At 47.3% G+C, this 20,518-nt stretch overlaps 1 protein-coding gene across 1 annotated transcript in view; it reads left to right on the top strand.

Annotated features, from left to right (window-relative positions):
* The first annotated feature begins 1,761 nt into the window (after positions 1-1,761).
* Positions 1,762-20,518, top strand: part of LOC110491528 (uncharacterized) — a 69,638-nt gene continuing 50,881 nt past the window's right edge. Inside the window, exons 1-5 of the mRNA XM_036946406.2 lie at positions 1,762-2,123; positions 13,029-15,537; positions 15,919-16,036; positions 16,304-16,820; positions 19,621-20,151. Coding sequence (XP_036802301.2) covers positions 13,249-15,537; positions 15,919-16,036; positions 16,304-16,820; positions 19,621-20,151 — 3,455 coding nt within the window. The 5' untranslated portion in view covers positions 1,762-2,123; positions 13,029-13,248. The remainder of the gene's footprint in view (positions 2,124-13,028; positions 15,538-15,918; positions 16,037-16,303; positions 16,821-19,620; positions 20,152-20,518) is intronic.

The raw sequence follows: 20,518 nt of genomic DNA, 5'->3' as shown, positions 1-20,518 counted from the left end.
GTGGTGAGTATTATATTCAGTGCTGTTCTAAAATTGATTAAATGAATGTTTTTCCTCGTCAATCTACACACAATACCCCATACGACAAAGCGAAAACGGGTTTTTCAAAATCTGGGAAAATGTATAATACCTTATTTACATAAGTGTTCAGACCCTTTGCTATGAGACTGGAAATTGAGCTCAGGTGCATCCTGTTTCCATTGATCATCCTTGAGATGTTTCTACAACTTGATAGGATTCCACCTGTGGTAAATTCAATTGATTAGACATGATTGGAAAGGCACACACCTGTTTATATAAGCTCCCACATTTGACAATGCATGTCAGAGTGAAAACCAAGCCATGAGGTCAAAGGAATTGTCCATAGAGCTCCAAGACACGATTGTGTCGAGGCAACAGTTTTTTGCATCATTGAAGGTCTCCAAGAACACAGTGGCCTCCATCATTCTTCAATGGAAGAAATTTGGAACCACCAAGACTCTACCTAGAGCTGGCCGCCCGGCCAAACTAAGCAATCGGGGGAGAAGGACCTTGGTCAGGGAGGTGACCAAGAACCCTTTGGTCACTCTGACAGAGCTCCAGAGTTCCTCTGTGGAGATGGGAGAATCTTCCAGAAGGACAACCATCTCTGCAGCACTCCACCAATCAGACCTTTATGGTCGAGAGGCCAGACAGAAGCCACTTCTCAGTAAAAGGCACATGACAGCTCACTTGGAGCTTTCCAAAAGGCATCTAACGACTCTCAGACCATAAGAAACAAGATTCTCTGGTCTGATGAAATCAAGATGGAACTCTTTGGCTCTTTGGCTATCCCTACGGTGCTGCATGGTGGTGGCAGCATCATGCTGTAGGGATGTTTTTCTGCGGCAGGGACTGGGAAAGGGAAAGATGTACGGAGCAAAGTACATTGAGATCCATGATGAAAAACCTCCTCCAGAGCACTCAGGACCTCAGACTGGAATGAAGGTTCATCTTCCAACAGGATAACGACCCTAAGCACACAGCCAAGACAAAGCAGAAGTGGCTTCGGGACAAGTCTCTGAATATCCTTGAGTGGCCCAGCCAGAGCCCGCACTTGAACCCGATCAAACATCTCTGGAGAGACATGAAAATAGCTGTGCAGCAACGCTCCCCATCCAACCATGACAGAGCTTGAGAGGATTTGCAGAGAAGAATGGGAGAAACTCCCAAATACAGGTGTGCCAAGCTTATAGCGTCATACCCAAGAAGACTCGAGGCTGTAATCGCTGCCAAAGTTTCTTCAACAAAGTACTGAGTAAAGGGTCGCAATTCTTACGTAAATGTAATATTTAATTTTGCTACAAAATCTAAAAACCTGTTTTTGCTTTATCATTATGGGCATTGTGTGTAGATTGATGAGGATTTTTTTTTTAATCCATTTTAGAATAAGGCTGTAATTTAACAAAATGTGGAAAAAGTCAAGGGGTCTGAATACTTTCCGAAGGCACTGTACTACAGTAGCTGCATTGGTCAGGGTTTGGCTATATATTGTTGTTCCTCTCCCATCTGCCAACTCCCTCCTAAACTCGATCATGTCACACTTCCCTTCTGTCCTTGTGCCCTTTGTGCCTAGAAATCAACCCTAAAACTCCTGTACCCACCACCACACTCACTTCGACCATTTACCCCACCACAAACTACTCCACACACACAGTGTGTGAGGCAGAGTGGGAGGGCCAGCCGGTTTGAGTGTGCTGATTGGTTAGTGGGGTGGCTAGTGGGTGTGGTCTGAGGCAGTGTTGCCTGCAGGGGGAGGCTGGCCAGTATAGCAGCAGCCTGGAGTAGTTGGGCAGGTCTATGCATCTACTGCATGCTGCAGCCGGGTAAGGAAGGAAGAAAAGAGGGCAAGAAGGAAGGAGAGAAGACGGACTAAGAAGTCATGTGGGAGGTGTAAATCCACTGCGGATGAGCATGCTGAGGGGAGAAGAAGAGGTGATAGAGAAGGAGGGAAGAGAAGAGAGGCAGGGAGGCAGGAGAGGAGATTCGGCTGGCTATATGTGTGAGGCTGCCGCTGCTGCTTCTCCCTCTGCTGTTTCTGCACTGTGTGGTGGATCACGATAAAGCTTCACCAGGATAACAGAAGGCTTCGACAGAGGAGGAAGGTGTGTACTGTATCTAATGTTTGGGTGTAATTATAATGACTAACTGAAGAGATGAGGATTAGTCAGAGCATGGGAAAGTTAGCCTGTTTGAATGTGTGGTTTGCCTGCGAGGGGTGTGTGTGTGCACGCTCGTGTGTGCGTGAGAGCGAGCAGTTGTGAGTGAATGTGTATGCATGGGGGTGTGTCAATGTTAGTGTATACTTAGAATATGAGGGCATGTCAATGTAAGCACTTTCAAGTAGTTTTTCTGTCCCACATATAGGTACTTTACAGAAGAACTGAGCAGGATTTTGCATAAGTGCAATGCATCAAACACTTGGTTATTTTTTTTTCATTGTATCGTAATTCAAAACCCAGTACTACTATAGTGTGTGTGTGTGTGTGTGTGTGTGTGTGTGTGTGTGTGTGTGTGTGGTGTGTGTGGTGTGTGAAGGTGTGTGAAGGTGTGTGTGTGTATGTGTGTGTGTGTGTGTGTGTGTGTGTGTGTGTGTGTGTGTGTGTGTGTGTGTGTGTGTGTGTGTGTGTGTGTGTGTGTGTGTGTGTGTGTGTGTGTGCGATGGTTAAAAATATACAGGTCAGTATTGAAGAACCTGCTATGTGGATTATCTAAATGAGGCGTCTGGAATCTTTTTGTTTGGCTCTCAGTAGGAAAATAATGCCCAGACGCTGACAGTTTCCTTCCCTTTATCAGAGCCAGTAGCTTCAGTCCCTTCATCAATGTAGCGCATGTTAACTCTGTTCTCTCAGATAGTGGGGCCAACCAGATGCCTCACTGGAAAACAGTGCTAATTGAAAACAAAATAGCCCTTGTATTAATTAGTTCTCATCGAGTCCTGAAAACCGGTTCAGTTTAGGACAGTTTAGGACTTAGCACTGAGATGTTTTTTCTCCTGTGTTGGTAATGTCTCCAAGGACTGGGTTTTCTTTCTCAAACATGAGCTGGCTTAGAGACTGTCTCTGGGGTTCAAAGAGAGGAAGAACAATTGAGCGCATTTGATCATAGTTGTGAAGTAGATTCAAATATGCGTTTTCACTCCTACCTCCACCCTACAGTCACTAATAAAATACATGTGACCCTCCTGTTAATAATACTGATGCTCCATCAATCAATACATGGATGAACACATAAGCCTCCTTGTCTTAAACTGAACAATGTGCTGCTGGCCCAGAAAGAGCTTGAGTTAAAGGGATGTTTTCTAGAAAACAAAACATTGGGGTGTGTCTTAGTCACATGCTGTTTTTCTCCTGAAATGCTTTGCTATGTCATTCTTCATTGTTTCTTTAAAAAAGTCACAAAAGCAGTGAAGAATAGATCTTTACCTGCCACAAGGTCATGTACCACTTCATACCATTCCACTAGTGAGTACTGATGGAAAACACGTCTTTTCTCCTTCATTTCTCTCTCTCTCTCCACCTCTCTCTCTCTCTCCCTCTCTCTCTCTCTCTCCCTCTCTCTCCCTCTCCCCCTCTCCCTCTCTCTCTCCCTCTCTCTCTCTCTCTCCCTCTCTCCCTCTCCCTCTCTCTCTCTCTCTCCCTCTCTCTCCCCCTCTCCCTCACTCTCTCTCTCTCTCTCTCTCTCTCTCTCTCTCCCTCTCTCTCTCTGTCTCTCTCTCGCTCTCCCTCTCCATCTCTCCCTCTCCCTCTCCCTCTCTCTCTCTCCCTCTCTCTCTCTCTCTCTCTGTCTGTCTATCTCTCTCTCTCCCTCTCCATCTCTCCCTCTCCCTCTCTCTCTCCCTCACTCTCTTTCTCTCTCTCTCTCTCTCTGTCTCTCTCTCTCTCTCTCTCTCTCTCATGCACATACATACATACATACATACATACAGACAGACAGACAGACAGACAGACACTCTCTCTTGCTCTCTCTCTCTCTCTCGCTCTCTCTCTCTCTCTGACATGCACAGACAGACCGACAGACAGACAACTCTCTCTCTCTCTCTGACATGCACAGACAGACAGACAGACAGACAGACAGACAGACAGACAGACAGACAGACAGACAGACAGACAGACAGACAGACAGACAAACATTCTCTCTCTCTCTGTTTTCCTTTGTGCCGCCTGTATGAGTCAGCGCACCTTCATCTTTGTCTCTGTCTCAGTCCCTCTTGGAAGAAAGTTGAGAGAGAGAGATGGCTTTGTCCATGTTCCAACCAGAGTCATATTTTAAATGTTAAGGGCAGCTACGTACAGTACGGTACAACTCTCATATTACATCAGCCTTGTTAGTAAGCTTCTCTGCGCTATTAATTCAGTACAGCATATTGGAGGTTCATTGAGTTTGTAGTGTATTGTAGGAGCTGTCGCTCCTTACTAAGCATCTGCTTCAGATATGTGTGAGATATACAGTGAACAATGACCAACGGTCATACTATCCCAACGAATCCATGCGGTCAACATTCAATCAATGAGAGTATAGACAGAATTGCCAGAGTCATGTTTTTGCTATGGCCGTATTTCTCACACATGAAGGGACTACAAAACTTTTCTTCTCTCCTACCTTTGAGGCGTCACAACACTGCGAAGCCTGCTGTCATGCTGCTGAAATCATAGCAGCCTGCTTAAGACGGTCAGCAAGCAAGCTTGTGGCTAATATTAGCACGCTCACACCGCCGTTTCCCTGCAGTCTAATATTAGCTATCTGTGTTCACTGGGGTTTAATTATCTGTGTGATTTGACTCAAACACACACGTACGCACACACATACCCTGAGCCCCCTTGCGCTGATTGCTGGAGGGGTGTCGAATTCGCCTGGTGTGTGTCCGTCCTCTGTGCTTTGTGTCTGTCCTTCTGTAACAAGCCTCATAGAGCCACGAATGGAGAAGCTCCTTGGGTTGTCATGGAGAGCAGAAATGGAGGAGAAATCCATACAACCCAAGGACATCAGACAATCGGTATCTCTGATAAGATTCAGCAGTTTCTGACTTACGTCTGATTTAACCATGGCATTCTCATCCTATATCTGATTCTATTATATATGTCACAGTAATTACAGTACCAGTCAAAAGTTGGGACACACCTACTCATTCAAGGGTTTTTCTTTATTTTTTACTATTTTCTACATTGTAGAATAATAGTGAAGACATCAACACTATGAAATAACACATATGGGATCATGTAGCAACCAAAAAAGTGTTAAACAAATCAAAATATATTTGAGATTTGAGATTCTTCAAAGTAGCTACCTTTTTGCCTTGACAGGTTTGCACACTCTTGGCATTCTCTCAACCAGCTTCACCTGGAATGCTTTTCCAACAGCCATGCTGGTTAAGTGTGCCTTGAATTCTAAATATATCACTGACAGTGTCACCAGCAAAGCACCCCCACAACATCACACCTCCTCCTCCATGCTTCGGGGTGGGAACAACACATGCAATCATCCATTCACCTACTCTGCTTCTCACAAAGACACACAAAGACACAGAAATCTTACATTTGGACTCATCAGACCAAAGGACAGATTTCCACCGGTCTAATGTCCAAGTCTCTTCTTATTATCGGTGTCCTTTAGTAGTGGTTTCTTTGCAGCAATTCGACCATGAAGGCCTGATTCACACAGTCTCCTCTGAACAGTTGATGTTGAGATGTGTCTGTTACTTGAATTCAATGAAGCATTTTGGGCTGCAATTTCTGAGGCTGGTAACTCTAATAAATGTATCCTCTGCAGCAGAGGTAATTCTCGGTCTTCCTTTCCTGTGACGGTACTCATGAGAGCCAGTTTCATCATAGCGCTTGATGGTTTTTGCGACTGCACTTGAAGAAACGTTCAAAGTTCTTGAAATGTTTCTGATTGACTGACCTTCATGTGATTAAAGTAATTATGGACTGTTGTTTCTCTTTCCTTATTTGAGCTGTTCTTGTCATAATAAAATACTTGGTCTTTTACCAAATAGGGCTATGTTCTGTATACCCCCCCCTACCTTGTCACAACACAACTGATTGGCTCAAACGCATTAAGAAGGAAAGAAATGTTATCACAACTTTTCCTTTAAGTCCAAGTCAACAGTAAATCAGTAACCACATGGCAGCTGGCTAGTGGTAATGATCTCGCTCCATTGTGACTCTTGGCACGGCAGACCGGTGTGTGTGTGTTTGTGACTGGAGAGCGCCCATATCCCGCCAGCCTGCATGCCAACTTGGCCAACTCTCAGTGAGCAGGGCTTTCAAGGGTGGCACTGCAGCATGTATACCACCGGTACTAAGGATAGACGAGGAGGAGGACAATATGTCCCTTAACTCTGTTCCATGGCATCTGGGTGCTAGTCGGGAAGTGTTGCTTACCTAAGCCCTATGTCATTCTGTTACCCCAGGCTACTTCCTGTAAATCTCCACTCTGATCACTTTCTCCTCCTGCCACTTCTTCTCTCCCTCTCGTTTACACAGATTTTTTCATCCTCTCTTCCTCTGTCTCTTTCTGTCTTTTTCTCCCTCACAGTCCTGCCTGGGCCGACGTAGTAATGGATAGTAGGGGGTCAATGAAGTTGAGGCTCATCAGGTGTCGTCTTTCAGCTGATGGCCTGACAGCTACAAACATAACTGATAGTTGTGGTTCATCAGCCAGTAGCTCTCTGAGGTGAGGTCATTGCTACCAGGAACAGGAGTGGCTGTCACGTTTAGGAAACTGGTTAAGGAGATTATCTTCCTGTTGACACCCCTTAGACAATGGGACCTCATGGGGCCCACTGCTGTAAAACGACTGTAAGAAATTGTCTAAAAGCCTCATTAAGGCGTCTACATTGCCTGTGAGTTGGTGCCAGCTCCGCTGAATGAAGGTGCGAGGGGTCGTTCCACGAATAGAAGGCGTTTTATGTTCTTGAGACATTGTGTGGGGTGGTAGGTAGCCTAGTGGTTAGAGCATTGGGCCAGTAACTGTAAAGGTTGCTAGATTGAATCCCCCGAGCTGACAAAGTAAAAATCTGTCGTTCTGCCACCGGAACAAGGCAGTTTACCCACTGTTTCTAGGCTGTCATTGAAAATAAGAATTTGTTCTTAACTGACTTGCCTAGTTAAATAAAGGTTTAAAAATATATATATTACATTTTATCATGAGATTAAACATGCAATTTAACAATAGGATCACATACATCTACAGTCTAACTAAACTAACTAAACTAAAATTCCAATAGTAGTGCATTTTCATTCAAATAAATGTACTGTTTTCTCAGAAAATCCAAGTTTTAGCATGTCTCATGTCTGTCCGACCCACTTAATCCCAACATTTCTCCACGTTTTGGCATGTCTCATGTCTGTCCGACCCACTTAATCCCAACATTTCTCCACGTTTTGGCATGTCTCATGTCTGTCCGACCCACTTAATCCCAACATTTCTCCACGTTTTGGCATGTCTCATGTCTGTCCGACCCACTTAACCCCAACATTTCTCCACGTTTTGGCATGTCTCATGTCTGTCCGACCCACTTAATCCCAACATTTCTCCACATTTTGGCATGTCTCATGTCTGTCCGACACACTTAATCCCAACATTTCTCCAAGTTTTGGCATGTCTCATGTCTGTCCGACCCACTTAACCCCAACATTTCTCCAAGTTTTGGCATGTCTCATGTCTGTCCGACTGTCACGCCCTGACCATAGTTTACTTTGTATTTTCTATGTTTTGATTTGGTCAGGGTGTGATCTGAGTGGGCATTCTATGTTACATGTCTAGTTTGTCTAGTTCTATGTTCGGCCTGATATGGTTCTCAATCAGAGGCAGGTGTTTGTCATTGTCTCTGATTGGGAACCATATTTAGGTAGCCTGGGTTTCACTGTGTGTTTGTGGGTGATTGTTCCTGTCTATGTGTTTTCACCAGATAGGCTGTTTAGGTTTTCGTTACGTTTATTGTTTTTGTAGTGTTTGTGTTTAGTGTGGTTTTTCATTAAACATGAATCGCAATCTACACGCTGCATTTTGGTCCGACTCTCCTTCTCATAAAGAAAACCGTTACAGAATCACCCACCACAAAAGGACCAAGCAGCGTGTCAACAGGCAGGAGCAGCGCGAGGAGACGCGCAATAAGGATTTCTGGACATGGGAGGAAATCCTCGACGGGAGAGGACCCTGGGCTAAACCAGGGGAGTGTAGCCGCCCAAAGGTGCAGCAGGAGAAGAGGCAACAGGAGCAGCCCAAAGAGGAGGTATGGACATGGGAGGACGAATTAGAAGGAAGAGGACCCTGGGCTCAGCCAGGAGAATATCTCCGCCCCAAAGAAGAACTGGAGGCGGCGAAAGCGGAGAGGCGCAGATATGAGGAGGCAGCACGACGTAGCGGATGGAAGCCTGAGAAGCAGCCCCAAAAATTTATTGGGGGGGGGCTAACAGGGAGTATGGCTACGCCAGGTAGGAGACCTGGGCAGACTCCCTGTGCTTACCGGGGGGCTAGAGAGACCGGACAGGCACCGTGTTATGCAGTGGTGCGCACGGTGTCTCCAGTGCGGGTGCATAGCCCGGTGCGGTATATTCCAGCTCCGCGTGTTGGCCGGGCTAGATTGAGCGTCGAGCCTAATGCCATGAAGCCGGCTCTACGCAGCTGGTCCCCAGTGCGTCTCCTTGGGCCGGCTTACATGGCACCAGCCTTGCGCTCGGTGTCTCCGGTTCGCCTGCATAGCCCAGTGCGGGCTATTCCACCTCGCCGCACTGGCAGGACGACCGTGAGCATTCAACCAGGTAAGGTTGGGCAGGCTCGGTGCTCAAGAGCTCCAGTGCGCCTGCACGGTCCGGTTTTTCCAGTACCACCTCCACACCCCAGCCCTCCGGTAGCAGCTCCCCGCACCAGGCTTCCTGTGCGTGTCCTCGGCCCAGTACCACCAGTGCCAGCACCACGCATCAGGCCTACAGTGCGCCTCGCCTGTCCAGCGCTGCCAGAGCCTCCCTTCTCTTCAGCGCTGTCGGAGTCTCCCGCCTGTTTAGCGCTGTTAGAGCCTGCCTTCTCTACAGCGCTGCCGGAGTCTCCCGCCTGTTCAGAACTGCCAGTTAGCATAGAGCTGCCAGTTAGCATAGAGCTGCCAGTTAGCATAGAGCTGCCAGTTAGCTTAGAGCTGCCAGTCTGCAAGGAGCTGCCAGTCTGCAAGGAGCTGCCAGTCTGCATAGAGCTGCCAGTCTGCATGGAGCTGCCAGTCTGCAAGGAGCCGCCAGAGCTGCCAGTCTGCAGGATGCCGCCAAAGCTGCCAGTCTGCAAGGAGCCGCCAGAGCTGCCAGTCTGCAAGGAGCCGCCAGAGCTGCCAGTTAGCATGGAGCAGCCAGGGCCGCCAGTCAGCATGGAGCAGCCAGGGCCGCCAGTCAGCATGGAGCAGCCAGGGCCGCCAGTCAGCATGGAGCAGCCAGGGCCGCCAGTCAGCATGGAGCAGCCAGGGCCGCCAGTCAGCATGGAGCAGCCAGTCAGCATGGAGCAGCCAGTCAGCATGGAGCAGCCAGTCAGCATGGAGCAGCCAGAGTTGCCAGTCAGCATGGAGCAGCCAGTCAGCATGGAGCAGCCAGTCAGCATGGAGCAGCCAGAGCTACCAGTCATCATGGAGCAGCCAGAGCAGTCTGCCAGCATGGAGCAGCCAGAGCTGTCAGTCAGCATGGAGCAGCCAGAGCAGCCAGTCTGTGTCGACCAGTCTCTTCCAGATCTGCCAGTCGTCCAGACTCTTCCAGATCTGCCAGTCGTCCAGACTCTTCCAGATCTGCCAGTCGACCAGACTCTTCCAGATCTGCCAGTCGACCAGACTCTTCTAGATCTGCCCGTCGTCCAGACTCTTCCAGATCTGCCCGTCGTCCAGACTCTTCCAGATCTGCCAGTCGTCCAGACTCTTCCAGATCTGCCAGTCGTCCAGACTCTTCCAGATCTGCCAGTCGTCCAGACTCTTCCAGATCTGCCAGTCGTCCAGACTCTTCCAGATCTGCCAGTCGTCCAGACTCTTCCAGATCTGCCAGTCGACCAGACTCTTCCAGATCTGCCAGTCGACCAGACTCTTCCAGATCTGCCAGTCGACCAGACTCTTCCAGATCTGCCAGTCGACCAGACTCTTCCAGATCTGCCAGTCGACCAGACTCTTCCAGATCTGCCAGTCGACCAGACTCTTCCAGATCTGCCAGTCGACCAGACTCTTCCAGATCTGCCAGTCGGCCAGATTCTCCTGGATCCGCCAGTCGGCCAGATTCTCCTGGATCCGCCAGTCAGCCAGGATCTTCCAGAACCGCCAGCCAGCCAGGATCTGCCGGATCCAACCACCTGCCTGAGCTTCCTCTCAGTGCTGAGCTTCTTCTCAGTGCTGAGCTTCCTCTCAGGGCTGAGCTACCCATCTGTCCCGAGTTACCTCTGTCCCGAGCTGTCCCTCTGTCCCATGTTATCATTGTGGTGGGTAACCTATTTAGGGACGTTTAGGAGGGGGATTAAAACTGTCATGGAGTGGGGTCCACGTCCAGCGCCAGAGCCGCCACCGCGGACAGATGCCCACCCAGACCCTCCCCTATAGGTTCAGGTTTTGCGGCCGGAGTCCGCACCTTGGGGGGGGGGTACTGTCACGCCCTGACCATAGTTTACTTTGTATTTTCTATGTTTTGATTTGGTCAGGGTGTGATCTGAGTGGGCATTCTATGTTACATGTCTAGTTTGTCTAGTTCTATGTTCGGCCTGATATGGTTCTCAATCAGAGGCAGGTGTTTGTCATTGTCTCTGATTGGGAACCATATTTAGGTAGCCTGGGTTTCACTGTGTGTTTGTGGGTGATTGTTCCTGTCTATGTGTTTTCACCAGATAGGCTGTTTAGGTTTTCGTTACGTTTATTGTTTTTGTAGTGTTTGTGTTTAGTGTGGTTTTTCATTAAACATGAATCGCAATCTACACGCTGCATTTTGGTCCGACTCTCCTTCTCACGAAGAAAACCGTTACACCGACCCACTTAACCCCAACATTTCTCCAAGTTTTGGCATGTCTCATGTCTGTCCGACCCACTTGACCCCAACATTTCTCCACGTTTTGGCATGTCTCATGTCTGTCCGACCCACTTAATCCCAACATTTCTCCACGTTTTGGCATGTCTCATGTCTGTCCGACCCACTTCACCCCAACATTTCTCCACGTTTTGGCATGTCTCATGTCTGTCCGACCCACCATCATTGTAAAGCCCTAGTTATTTTGTCGCTTTGACAAAGTCATTTCTGACCGATTATTGTTTATTTCATGTGATGAGGGATTCATTTACATTTGTACCCAAGGTTTAAGGTCAACCCTGTTACGTGAACTGAACTCTCGTTTTAATATGGTGAAACTATTCCTTTTCAAGTCATTTTTTCAAAAGAAATATTGAACGTCTAATAGGCTTGTCAAATCATATTGTAAAAGCAGGTCAGCTGGTTCTATTCTTTTTGGTCATTTTCCTGGTGTTTTGTGGTTGAAAACGGAGTGAGTCGAGCATAGCGCGTCAACGCTGTTACCCATAGATAGATAGGCTGTTTTGACAAGTTCAAATGTTTTGCTAAGCTTGTATTTCATTGTCCCTCCTTGTTGCGCACAACAAGCTTCCATTCCTCCTGTCACAAGGGGAGTTATGGCTGATTGAAGCTGAAATTGTCAACCCTGTTATGGTCCACCCTGTCACTTTTTAATTGTCAGTTTAATGTCATATTTCTTCATTTAACCTCTTGAGTTAGGAAAACGTGTTTGTTATGAAGTTGAACATGTGCTCTTCATGACATAATGTTAAAAGTATAAATATATTTTTTTATGCCAAAATTACATTACCCAACAGGCACTCTAAGCATGGAATGAAACTGATGTGGGGGGAGGTAGGGGTCAGAGAAGGGGGTTAAGCAGGCATAGAGGAGTAGTCTTTGTAAAATGCTGTGTGTGTGTGTGTGTGTGTGTGTGTGTGTGGTGTGCGTGTGTGTGTGTGCGTGTGCGTGCGTGCGTGCATACGTGTGTGTGTGTGTGTGTGTGTGGTGTGTGTGTGCGTGTGTGTGTGATTCCAAGGCTTAAACACATTCTCTTTGTTCTGTTAAGTCCTATTTGAGCCCCACCGATGCACACGCTTTCCCCTACTGTTACCGTAAGGCAAGTCTTTGCTCCAATCTGTCCCCCTCTTCCACTTGAGTTCCTCCTTCTTTCTGTGCAGCTTCTCATAGCAACACGGGGAAACACTTTTGATGGTTGGACAGCAGGTATTTCTTAACTGAAAGCCTTTTGTTCAGCAAATAGTTAAATATGGCTAGTCTTGGTTTAAAAACATTTTGTGTGTGTGTGTGTGTGTGTTCAAACTTTTGTGATGAAAGAGGGACAGCTTGGTGTGACATGCTGACGTACACTGACAGATCTTTGTTATGACATGTTTTGAAGAAGAAAACATTTCCATACGCGACTTGTGAGGGAATTCTAGACGTTTGACAGATATGAGCTGTGTGAGATTGAAGAGGGTGATGACAGGTTTGAATACGCCGCTTATTTGACTGAAGATATGCCCGAGTAGCAATGACAAAAGTCCTCAGTCTCCTTCCCACTACATCGTTGTCTAATGTATTCCTCTTAAGAAAGCCAAGTCTTCATTTCCTACAGCTTAAAGCTTCCTAAACTGAGACACCTTGAAGTGTCCTGTCAGAATAGATACTGTGATGGTCATTCTAACAGCCAATCAGGATAAAATGGCATTCTCAATCACTAGGGCACCTAACACACTGTGTTAAACCGATAGAGAGACAGAAGGTTGGCATTTAGTCATCAGGGAAAGCAGCTTTCCTTTGTTGTTGATTAAGACTATTATCTCAAAGCTGTAAAGTCTAGATTGGATGATTGGATGTGATTGTGTGTAGTACACCTCTATGTCTGTTGAAGTGTACAGCATTCTATAAGGATGATGGATTACCTTTCTAGGTTATCTGAGGAAAAGCTGTTTGACTTCTCACTACAGCTTCTCTCTCCTCCCCCCCCCCTCACAGGTATGGTGACTAGAGATCTGCTGGAGGCGTCCTAAGGGCCTGTTTGTCCTCTGTTTGCCCATAATGTCCTTAGTCTTACTGAGTAGGAAGGAACATGTCCTAAAAATACAGTGACACCCCCATCAACAGATAAACAAACAAAATCCTAGTAAAAGGAGAGGAGGCCAGTCTCTGTCTTCTGTATCACTCGCTCTCTCTTCCTGGCCTCGAGTGTGAGGTCATGTCCCAGTCTGGAAAAGTCCTTCATCTGTACGTGGAGGTAAGGTCAGCCCCGGAGCAGGATGTGAATGGGGGCTTGGGGGGAGGAGTGGAGGGTCCTGGGACTGGGAGTAACTCAGCCTCAGCACAGGATGGGCCAGCTGGGCTTTTGTCCAAGCTAACCTGCCAGACAAAATGTCAGACTCCTACCAAAGCACAAACGCACCGCCTAGCCCATAACTTCACTCACACCCAGTCTCCCTCCAGACACACAGTGAGCTTCCAGCTCCACCAAGGCAATGGCAACCAGTCACCTAGCATCTCCAAGCGGCAGAGTTTACCAGCAGCACTGACCCACTCCCCAGCCTTTTCCAGAAATGGGAGGACCACCACCCCCCACAAACCCTCCTCCAAAGGGCAGGGGGTGGGGGGTGATGCCAAACGCTCGGTGGTCACCTTCAGCTACATTGAGAAGGCTAACGTCAAGACAGTGGAGAGCCCACAGAACTCTGCCTGTCAGAGGAGGTCTAGGGAGGAGAGGTCATCCCCACCTTCCTACCCCCGGAAGAGACTCAGCGACCCCATCTGGTTGGGTAGTCCTGGCTCCTCCTGCAGCTCCAGTCCCAAACTAGCGTTTCGTCCCCCAGGGTGTATCCAGCAACAACAGCAACCGTCAGTCTCCCCCAGCCACTGCCACCCCGTCTTGGATCCCGTTGGCAGGGCAGCCACCCAGTTTGCCCTGGAAGCTGGGTTTGGTTCCCCCCTGCACAGGAGTAAGATCCTCCATGGGCTCGAGCAGAGTCCTAGGGGCTCCCGCCACAACCAGCAGGCTGGTTGCCTGTCATGGGCAGGCGGCTCTCCTGTCCTACGCCACAGCGCCTGCAATAATCATGCCATGGACACAGATAGAAACCGGGCCATTTGCGGGCCATTACCCAGGAGCCCAGCCTCCGACCAGCTTTCGTCTCATGCTAGCCAGGCCGCTCTGGGTATGTCTCCTAACTCGAGACCCAGGTTGTGTATGGGGCCCAAAGCCCAGAGCCCACACCAATGGGAAGGTCAGGACAAAGCTATCACAGGGAGTCCAGCCACCCAGAGACAAGTACACAAGCCCTGTAACAGCAGTTCCTCCCCTCAAGGGACTATTCTCCAACTTAGCAATAAACTAGGGGTGGGAACTGTACTGAACCAGCTAAGTGGTAGCAAACCCTCCTCACCATCCAACAGCCCTGAAGTGGCCCGGAGGCTAGCTGTGGAGGCTACTAAAGTGTCCTCTATTTTAGCAGAGGTAAGGAGGAACTCATTGACATTGCACAGCACTTTAGACGAAGTAGAGAGCCCCAACTGTGGATGTATGTCCAGAGAAGCCAACAGTTCTGTCCCAAAAGCACAACTGCAACATTTGCAGCATCAGAAAGTTAAGATGAACATCCCTTTACACGGCCTACACACACCAGCATTCAACGACACTGACTCTCAACAGTCTGCAAACTCTTTACCATCGTCACGCACACAGTACACCAACACTCCAATACTAACCAATCACAGGACACAGCACGGAGGAGGGTGGGCTCTGGGTCAGAGCTCCATCCTATCAGACGCAGTAGTGGGTGGAGGAGTGTCCCCAGCCCTGCCTTCACGCTTCCTCCGTCCATTTCTTCCCCCAGCCGAGACCAGCTCCCCTCTGAGGGACCCCAGGCTGCTGAGAGCCCAGCTCAGAGTCACCGACAGCCCCACGCTGCACCGCTGTCAGCCCCCTCAATACACTGGAGATTTCTGGTCCTTCGAGCCGGACAGGACAGCCGACTTGTCCTGCTTCGACAGGGGGGACAGTGCCGAGCTGGCCCGTAGGCTCTACATACGCCAGAGTGTGGAAGAAGCCCCTGTCAGCTGGACTTCCAGGCAGCCCTGGAGCCACCTGGTAGGGGAGGAGAGCAGCAGCTCCAGTTCCAGCCCCAGACATGGACCTGGACCCGGTCAGCAGCCCTTGAGCACGGCCCAGCAGAAGAGGGCTGAGCAGAGGAGGAGGGAGGTTCTGCTGCTGGGCCCTGTGGTGCTGGACTCCCCAGAGGAGGACGAGGGCCTGGATGGGGATGGGGAAGGGGAGGAGGTTTCGGGACAAGGGCAGCAGCCAAGCCTGCTGAGGGTGGAGGAGCCTCAAGGGGGGGAGCGAATTGGGATAGCGGGGTCCTCGTCGCGCAGCTCCAGCGGGGTGACGGGCAGCCTAGGTGAAAGGGAATGTGTGTCCCCAGAGTCCAGTCAGTCCAGCCACCAGAGCAACGAGACAGGGGCTGCCACTTCAGGGATACAGGTGAGACATTTCTCTTCTTACACTGCCCTACATATTTATTTGCACATTGAAGTTAAAACTTTTAATTTGTCTCTATTCTCCAGCATTTTGGATTTGTCATTTTGGATGACTACTTTAAAACACATATAAGTGAATTTGTCAAAATGTCTTAATGGTAAAGCAGATATGTATGAAAATACCCTCAAATGAAAGGTGACATTATGTACTGTTGCCTCATATGGAGTATTGAGCCTAATTAAAAGTTTTAGCTTCATTATCAAAATAAATACGTAGGGGAGTGTATATGCATTAAAATAATCATTTAAAGATATTAATGTTAACCAAATGTATGTTGTATTTTGTTAAATTTGCCATGTGTACATGTCTGCGCGTGTGTTCCAGACGGACAGTGGCACTGCAGTCCCAGGCCCCTCCCTCCACTCCCAGAGGATAGCTCGTGCCAAGTGGGAGTTCCTATTCGGGACACCCGCTGAGGAGGCTGCCAGCAGGGGGGAGAAAAGTGAGAGCATATTTACCACCCATACCTATTACCCATAGAGCTATATATAGTATTTATCTCTGAGCCTATGACCCTTTAACTGTTCCCACTGGGTTTACACTATACTGTAGATGTGATTTAAGCACGTATCATAGCACATGTTCAAAACACGCACATAGGTCGGGGTTCAGCAACCAATAACAACAACATTAACATTAGCATGGTAGCGCAGGGGTTTTCAGTACTTTTTCGGTGATATCAACTGCTTCCTCTGTTCCATCGTGGCAGGTACCATCGAACCCTCCACAGCTCCTCCCAGTGGCCAGTCCAGTGAATCCCCCACTTCCCCCACCTCCCTCCCCCTCATCTCAGCCAATCACGAGGTGCAGCACGTGGAGGTAGAGCTGGTGACTCCTCCCCCAGCGGCGGTGGGGGAGTCGCCAAAGACGGGCATCATCCGGGGGACCCTCAAGTACTCGGAGACGGACCTGGATGCCGTGCCCCTGCGCTGCTACCGCGAGACCGACATCGATGAGGTGCTATTGGCTGAGCAGGAAGACACCGACTCAGCGTTTGGGAGTAACCGCAGCGTGAAAAGCACGTCGGGTACAGGCAGCAGCCCCCTGGGTGTCTGTCCCTATGAGAGAACGAGTGGGGAGGAGGTGGAGGTGGAAGGAGAGGAGGAAGAGGAGGAGGAAGATGACGAGGAGGATGAGGAGGAGGTGGTGAGCTGGGTCTCAGTGAGGATGCAGGGGGACATTAAGAGGCAGCAGCAGCAGCAGGTGATCAGTCAGCTGCTGAAGAGGTGAGATGGACACGCGCATCGACACGTGGAAACACACACATGCTCAAAATCATACACAAACACACACACACACACACAAATATGCTGACATATACAAATTCATACACACACACACACACACACACATACACACACACTCATGTAACGCAGCTATACAGAAACACACATTTCAAGTTTGACAGGATTTGGACCAATTTATGCATCCTCACATGTTCATTACAGACTGCAATGAGTGCTATCTATTTCTAGCTTCTGTCCTTGTGAATAGAACAAAGGTGCTAATGTTTTTAGTTGGTTTCATCATTTCTTTTCTCCCACAAGAACACTGATGGAGCAGGATCTCTAGCAAGAACTCCAGTACAAATGTATGAACATGTGTCTCTTTCTGCGGCCGCATGTTGAGATCTTCCTAGCAACCTACTTATCAGTAGACCTCTCAAAGCAGTTTGATGACGTTGTTTTTTTTACCACTCGTAGTTTTCTACGGTCAAACATTTACAGTGTACAGTGTACCGTAGTCAATCACTTGACTACAGTTTATTTTATCGCTTTGGTGCAATTTTCACAGGTATGTGGTATATATATATATATATATACACAGTTGAGGTCAGAAGTTTACATACACCTTAGCCAAATACATTTAAACTCAGTTTTTCACAATTCCTGACATTTAATCCAAGTAAAAATTCGCTGTCTTAGGTCAGTTAGGATCACCACTTTATTTTAAGAATGTGAAATGTCAGAATAATATAATGATTTATTTCAGCTTTTATTTCTTTCATTTCTTTCATCACATTCCCAGTGGGTCAGAAGTTTACATACACTCAATTAGTAATTGGTAGCAGTGCCTTTAAATTGTTTAGCTTGGGTCAAACGTTTTGGGTAGCCTTCCACAAGCTTCCCATAATAAGTGGCCCATTCCTCCTGACAGAGCTGGTGTAACTGAGTCAGGTTTGTAGGCCTCCTTGCTCGCACACGCTTTTTCAGTTCTGCCCCCACATTTTCTATAGGATTGAGGTCAGGGCTTTGTGATGGCCAGTCTAATACCTTGACTTTGTTGTCCTTAAGCCATTTTGCCACAACTTCGGAAGTATGCTTGGGGTCAATGTCCATTTGGAAGACTCATTTGCGACCAAGCTTTAACTTCCTGACTGATATCTTGAGATGTTGCTTCAATATATCCACATCATTTTCCTCCCTCATGATGCCATCTATTTTGTGAAATACACCAGCCCCTCCTGCAGCAAAGCACCCCCACAACATGATGCTGCCACCCCCGTGCTTCACGGTTGGGATGTTGTTCTACGGCTTGCAAGCCTCCCCCTTTTTCCTCCAAACATAACGATGGTAATTATTGCCAAACAGTTCTATTTTTGTTTCATCAGACCAGCGGACATTTCTCCAAAAAGTACCATCCTTGTCCCCAAGCTGTTTAAAGGTACAGTCATCTTAGTGTATGTCAACTTCTGACCCACTGGAATTGTGAATTATAAGTGAACAGTGAATTATAAGTGAAATAATCTGTCTTGTAAACAATTGTTGGAAAAATGACTTGTGTCATGCACAAAGTAGATGTCCTAACCGACTTGCCAAAACTATAGTTTGTTAACAAGAAATGTGTGGAGTGGTTGAAAAACAAGATTTAATGTCTCCAACCTAAGTGTATGAAAACTTCTGACTTGAACTATACATTCAAAGGGCAATTTTGAAAAAATATTTGCTATTGGATTAACTGGTTGATATTGAGAAAATATTATGTTGCGTTTTGGTGATTACACCAATGTACTCATTATGTTTCACAGTAAAATTGTATTTTGCATCATTTGTTGTGTGTTGAAAGATGTCTACAAACAACATTCATGCACAATAAAACATTTTATTGAAAATTGGCTACATTACAATAGTTACCAATTTGAAGTCTTGTACTCAGAGTTTAGAAAATTCACCACATGCTTGTGAAAATTGTACCAAAGCGATTCAAAAAACTGTTTTTCAACTAACATCGTTTCCAGGGAGACTCACTAGACTCACCCTCAAATAAATTAATTTGAGATCCACTCATTCGGAATATTAGACAGTACTAAGAAACCCAGTAGAACAGGGGTGTCAAACATACGGACGCAGGACGGAAGGGGTCCAATCTAGTCCGTAAGTGATTTGAGAATTTAAAAAAAAGAATGATAAAAAAATATATATATATTTAGTGTTGCAAAGGGAGGGTACCAGAATTTTGGTATCTTTCAAATATTTTATGTCATCTATCACAGGACATTTAGTGGCCTTTTTGGGTACTTCAGATTATCTCTGGCCTTATCACATATTAAATATATGAAATAATAAATAAGATGATTTTAAAATATGAATGACAAAGCTGAAAATCTTCATCCTAAATATAAACAATCAACTTAGTCAATACCATTGGTGTTTAACATGAGGGTTTCAGCATGTAATATCCTTTATATTTTGGGTTTACACACTTTATTTTACTATGTCAATATGTCAATATGTATTTGCTGTCAGTGTTTTGCCATCAAACTGGTGGCAGTTGTAGAAAAAGTCAATAGTTGGAATGGTTTCAGAGTTAATTGAAAATATAGCCATTGTGGATTAGATGCTTGCTTATTATCTAGGCTATTTTTCTCTTGAAGCATATGGTCTATCTACTACTAGAAACTCATGGACAATATGGACCCAGATATAACAAATGAATAACTATGAGTTTGACATCCCTGAAGTAGAGCCTTCCTGTGCCTCACTCTTGGTTGTTATCCTCTTTCCCTATTTCTCTCTTTTCATCTAGGCCATTGGACAGTTTCTTCGACAACCTCCCGGCCCTCAAGTCGCCCATCCTGGTTTCGGGTCCTCGTCTGGCAGGCACGACTGAGGACACCTTCAGCCGCCATTTTGAGAGCATAATGGAGTCACATCGCGCCAAGGGCACATCCTACTGCAGCCTGGACAGCGAGGAGCTGCTGACCTCCAGCACCCAGACGGTCCTGACCTTTGACCTTCCCACACTGACCCCAGAGATCCAGGGCGGTCAGATGATCTGTCAGAGCGCCCGGCACATTGTCAAGTTGAGCTTCGCCCCACTGGCCCACTGTGAGAGGGGAACAAGCCTATCAGATTCCATCGTCACGGTGACAGGCGACTCAGACGCCACGCGAGCCCCCTCCAGCGAAAGGCTGAGCAGTGGCTCGGAGGACACACTCCCGCGAGGGGGAGGGGGCGGGGCACGGATGTTGGGGAGCAGCTGGTACAGCAACCCCACATTCTCCTTCCCTAGGTCAGTGATGTCATACAGCAGCAACCCCTCCCTCTCCTTCCACAGGTCAGTGATGTCATCACTACTGCTCTGATGTTCTACCTTATGAAAGGCCAGACCCGATAGGCTGCTGACATAAAGTACCCACTGGGCACAGACGTCAGATTAACGTCTAGTTTTGAATTACGTTTGGTTGAATTGTCAACTAACGTGAATTCAACATGAAATCAACAAAACATTTCACCATGTCATTGGATTTAGGTTAAAAGTTGGGTGATAAAAGACAAATCCAATAAGTTTTCCACGTTTTTGGTTGAAATGATGTGGAAACAATGTTGATTCAACCAGTTCTTGCCTAATGGGTATGAGGTTACTCTCACAGACAAAGTAAAGCCAAGGTAGGCTTCTGTTCAGAACATACAGTATGGTATAA

The sequence above is a fragment of the Oncorhynchus mykiss genome, chromosome 16 (genome assembly GCF_057628025.1).
Source record: "Oncorhynchus mykiss isolate SJ-2025 chromosome 16, ASM5762802v1, whole genome shotgun sequence".
NCBI lineage: Eukaryota > Metazoa > Chordata > Actinopteri > Salmoniformes > Salmonidae > Oncorhynchus > Oncorhynchus mykiss.
This window is presented reverse-complemented; position numbering and strand designations above follow the sequence as displayed.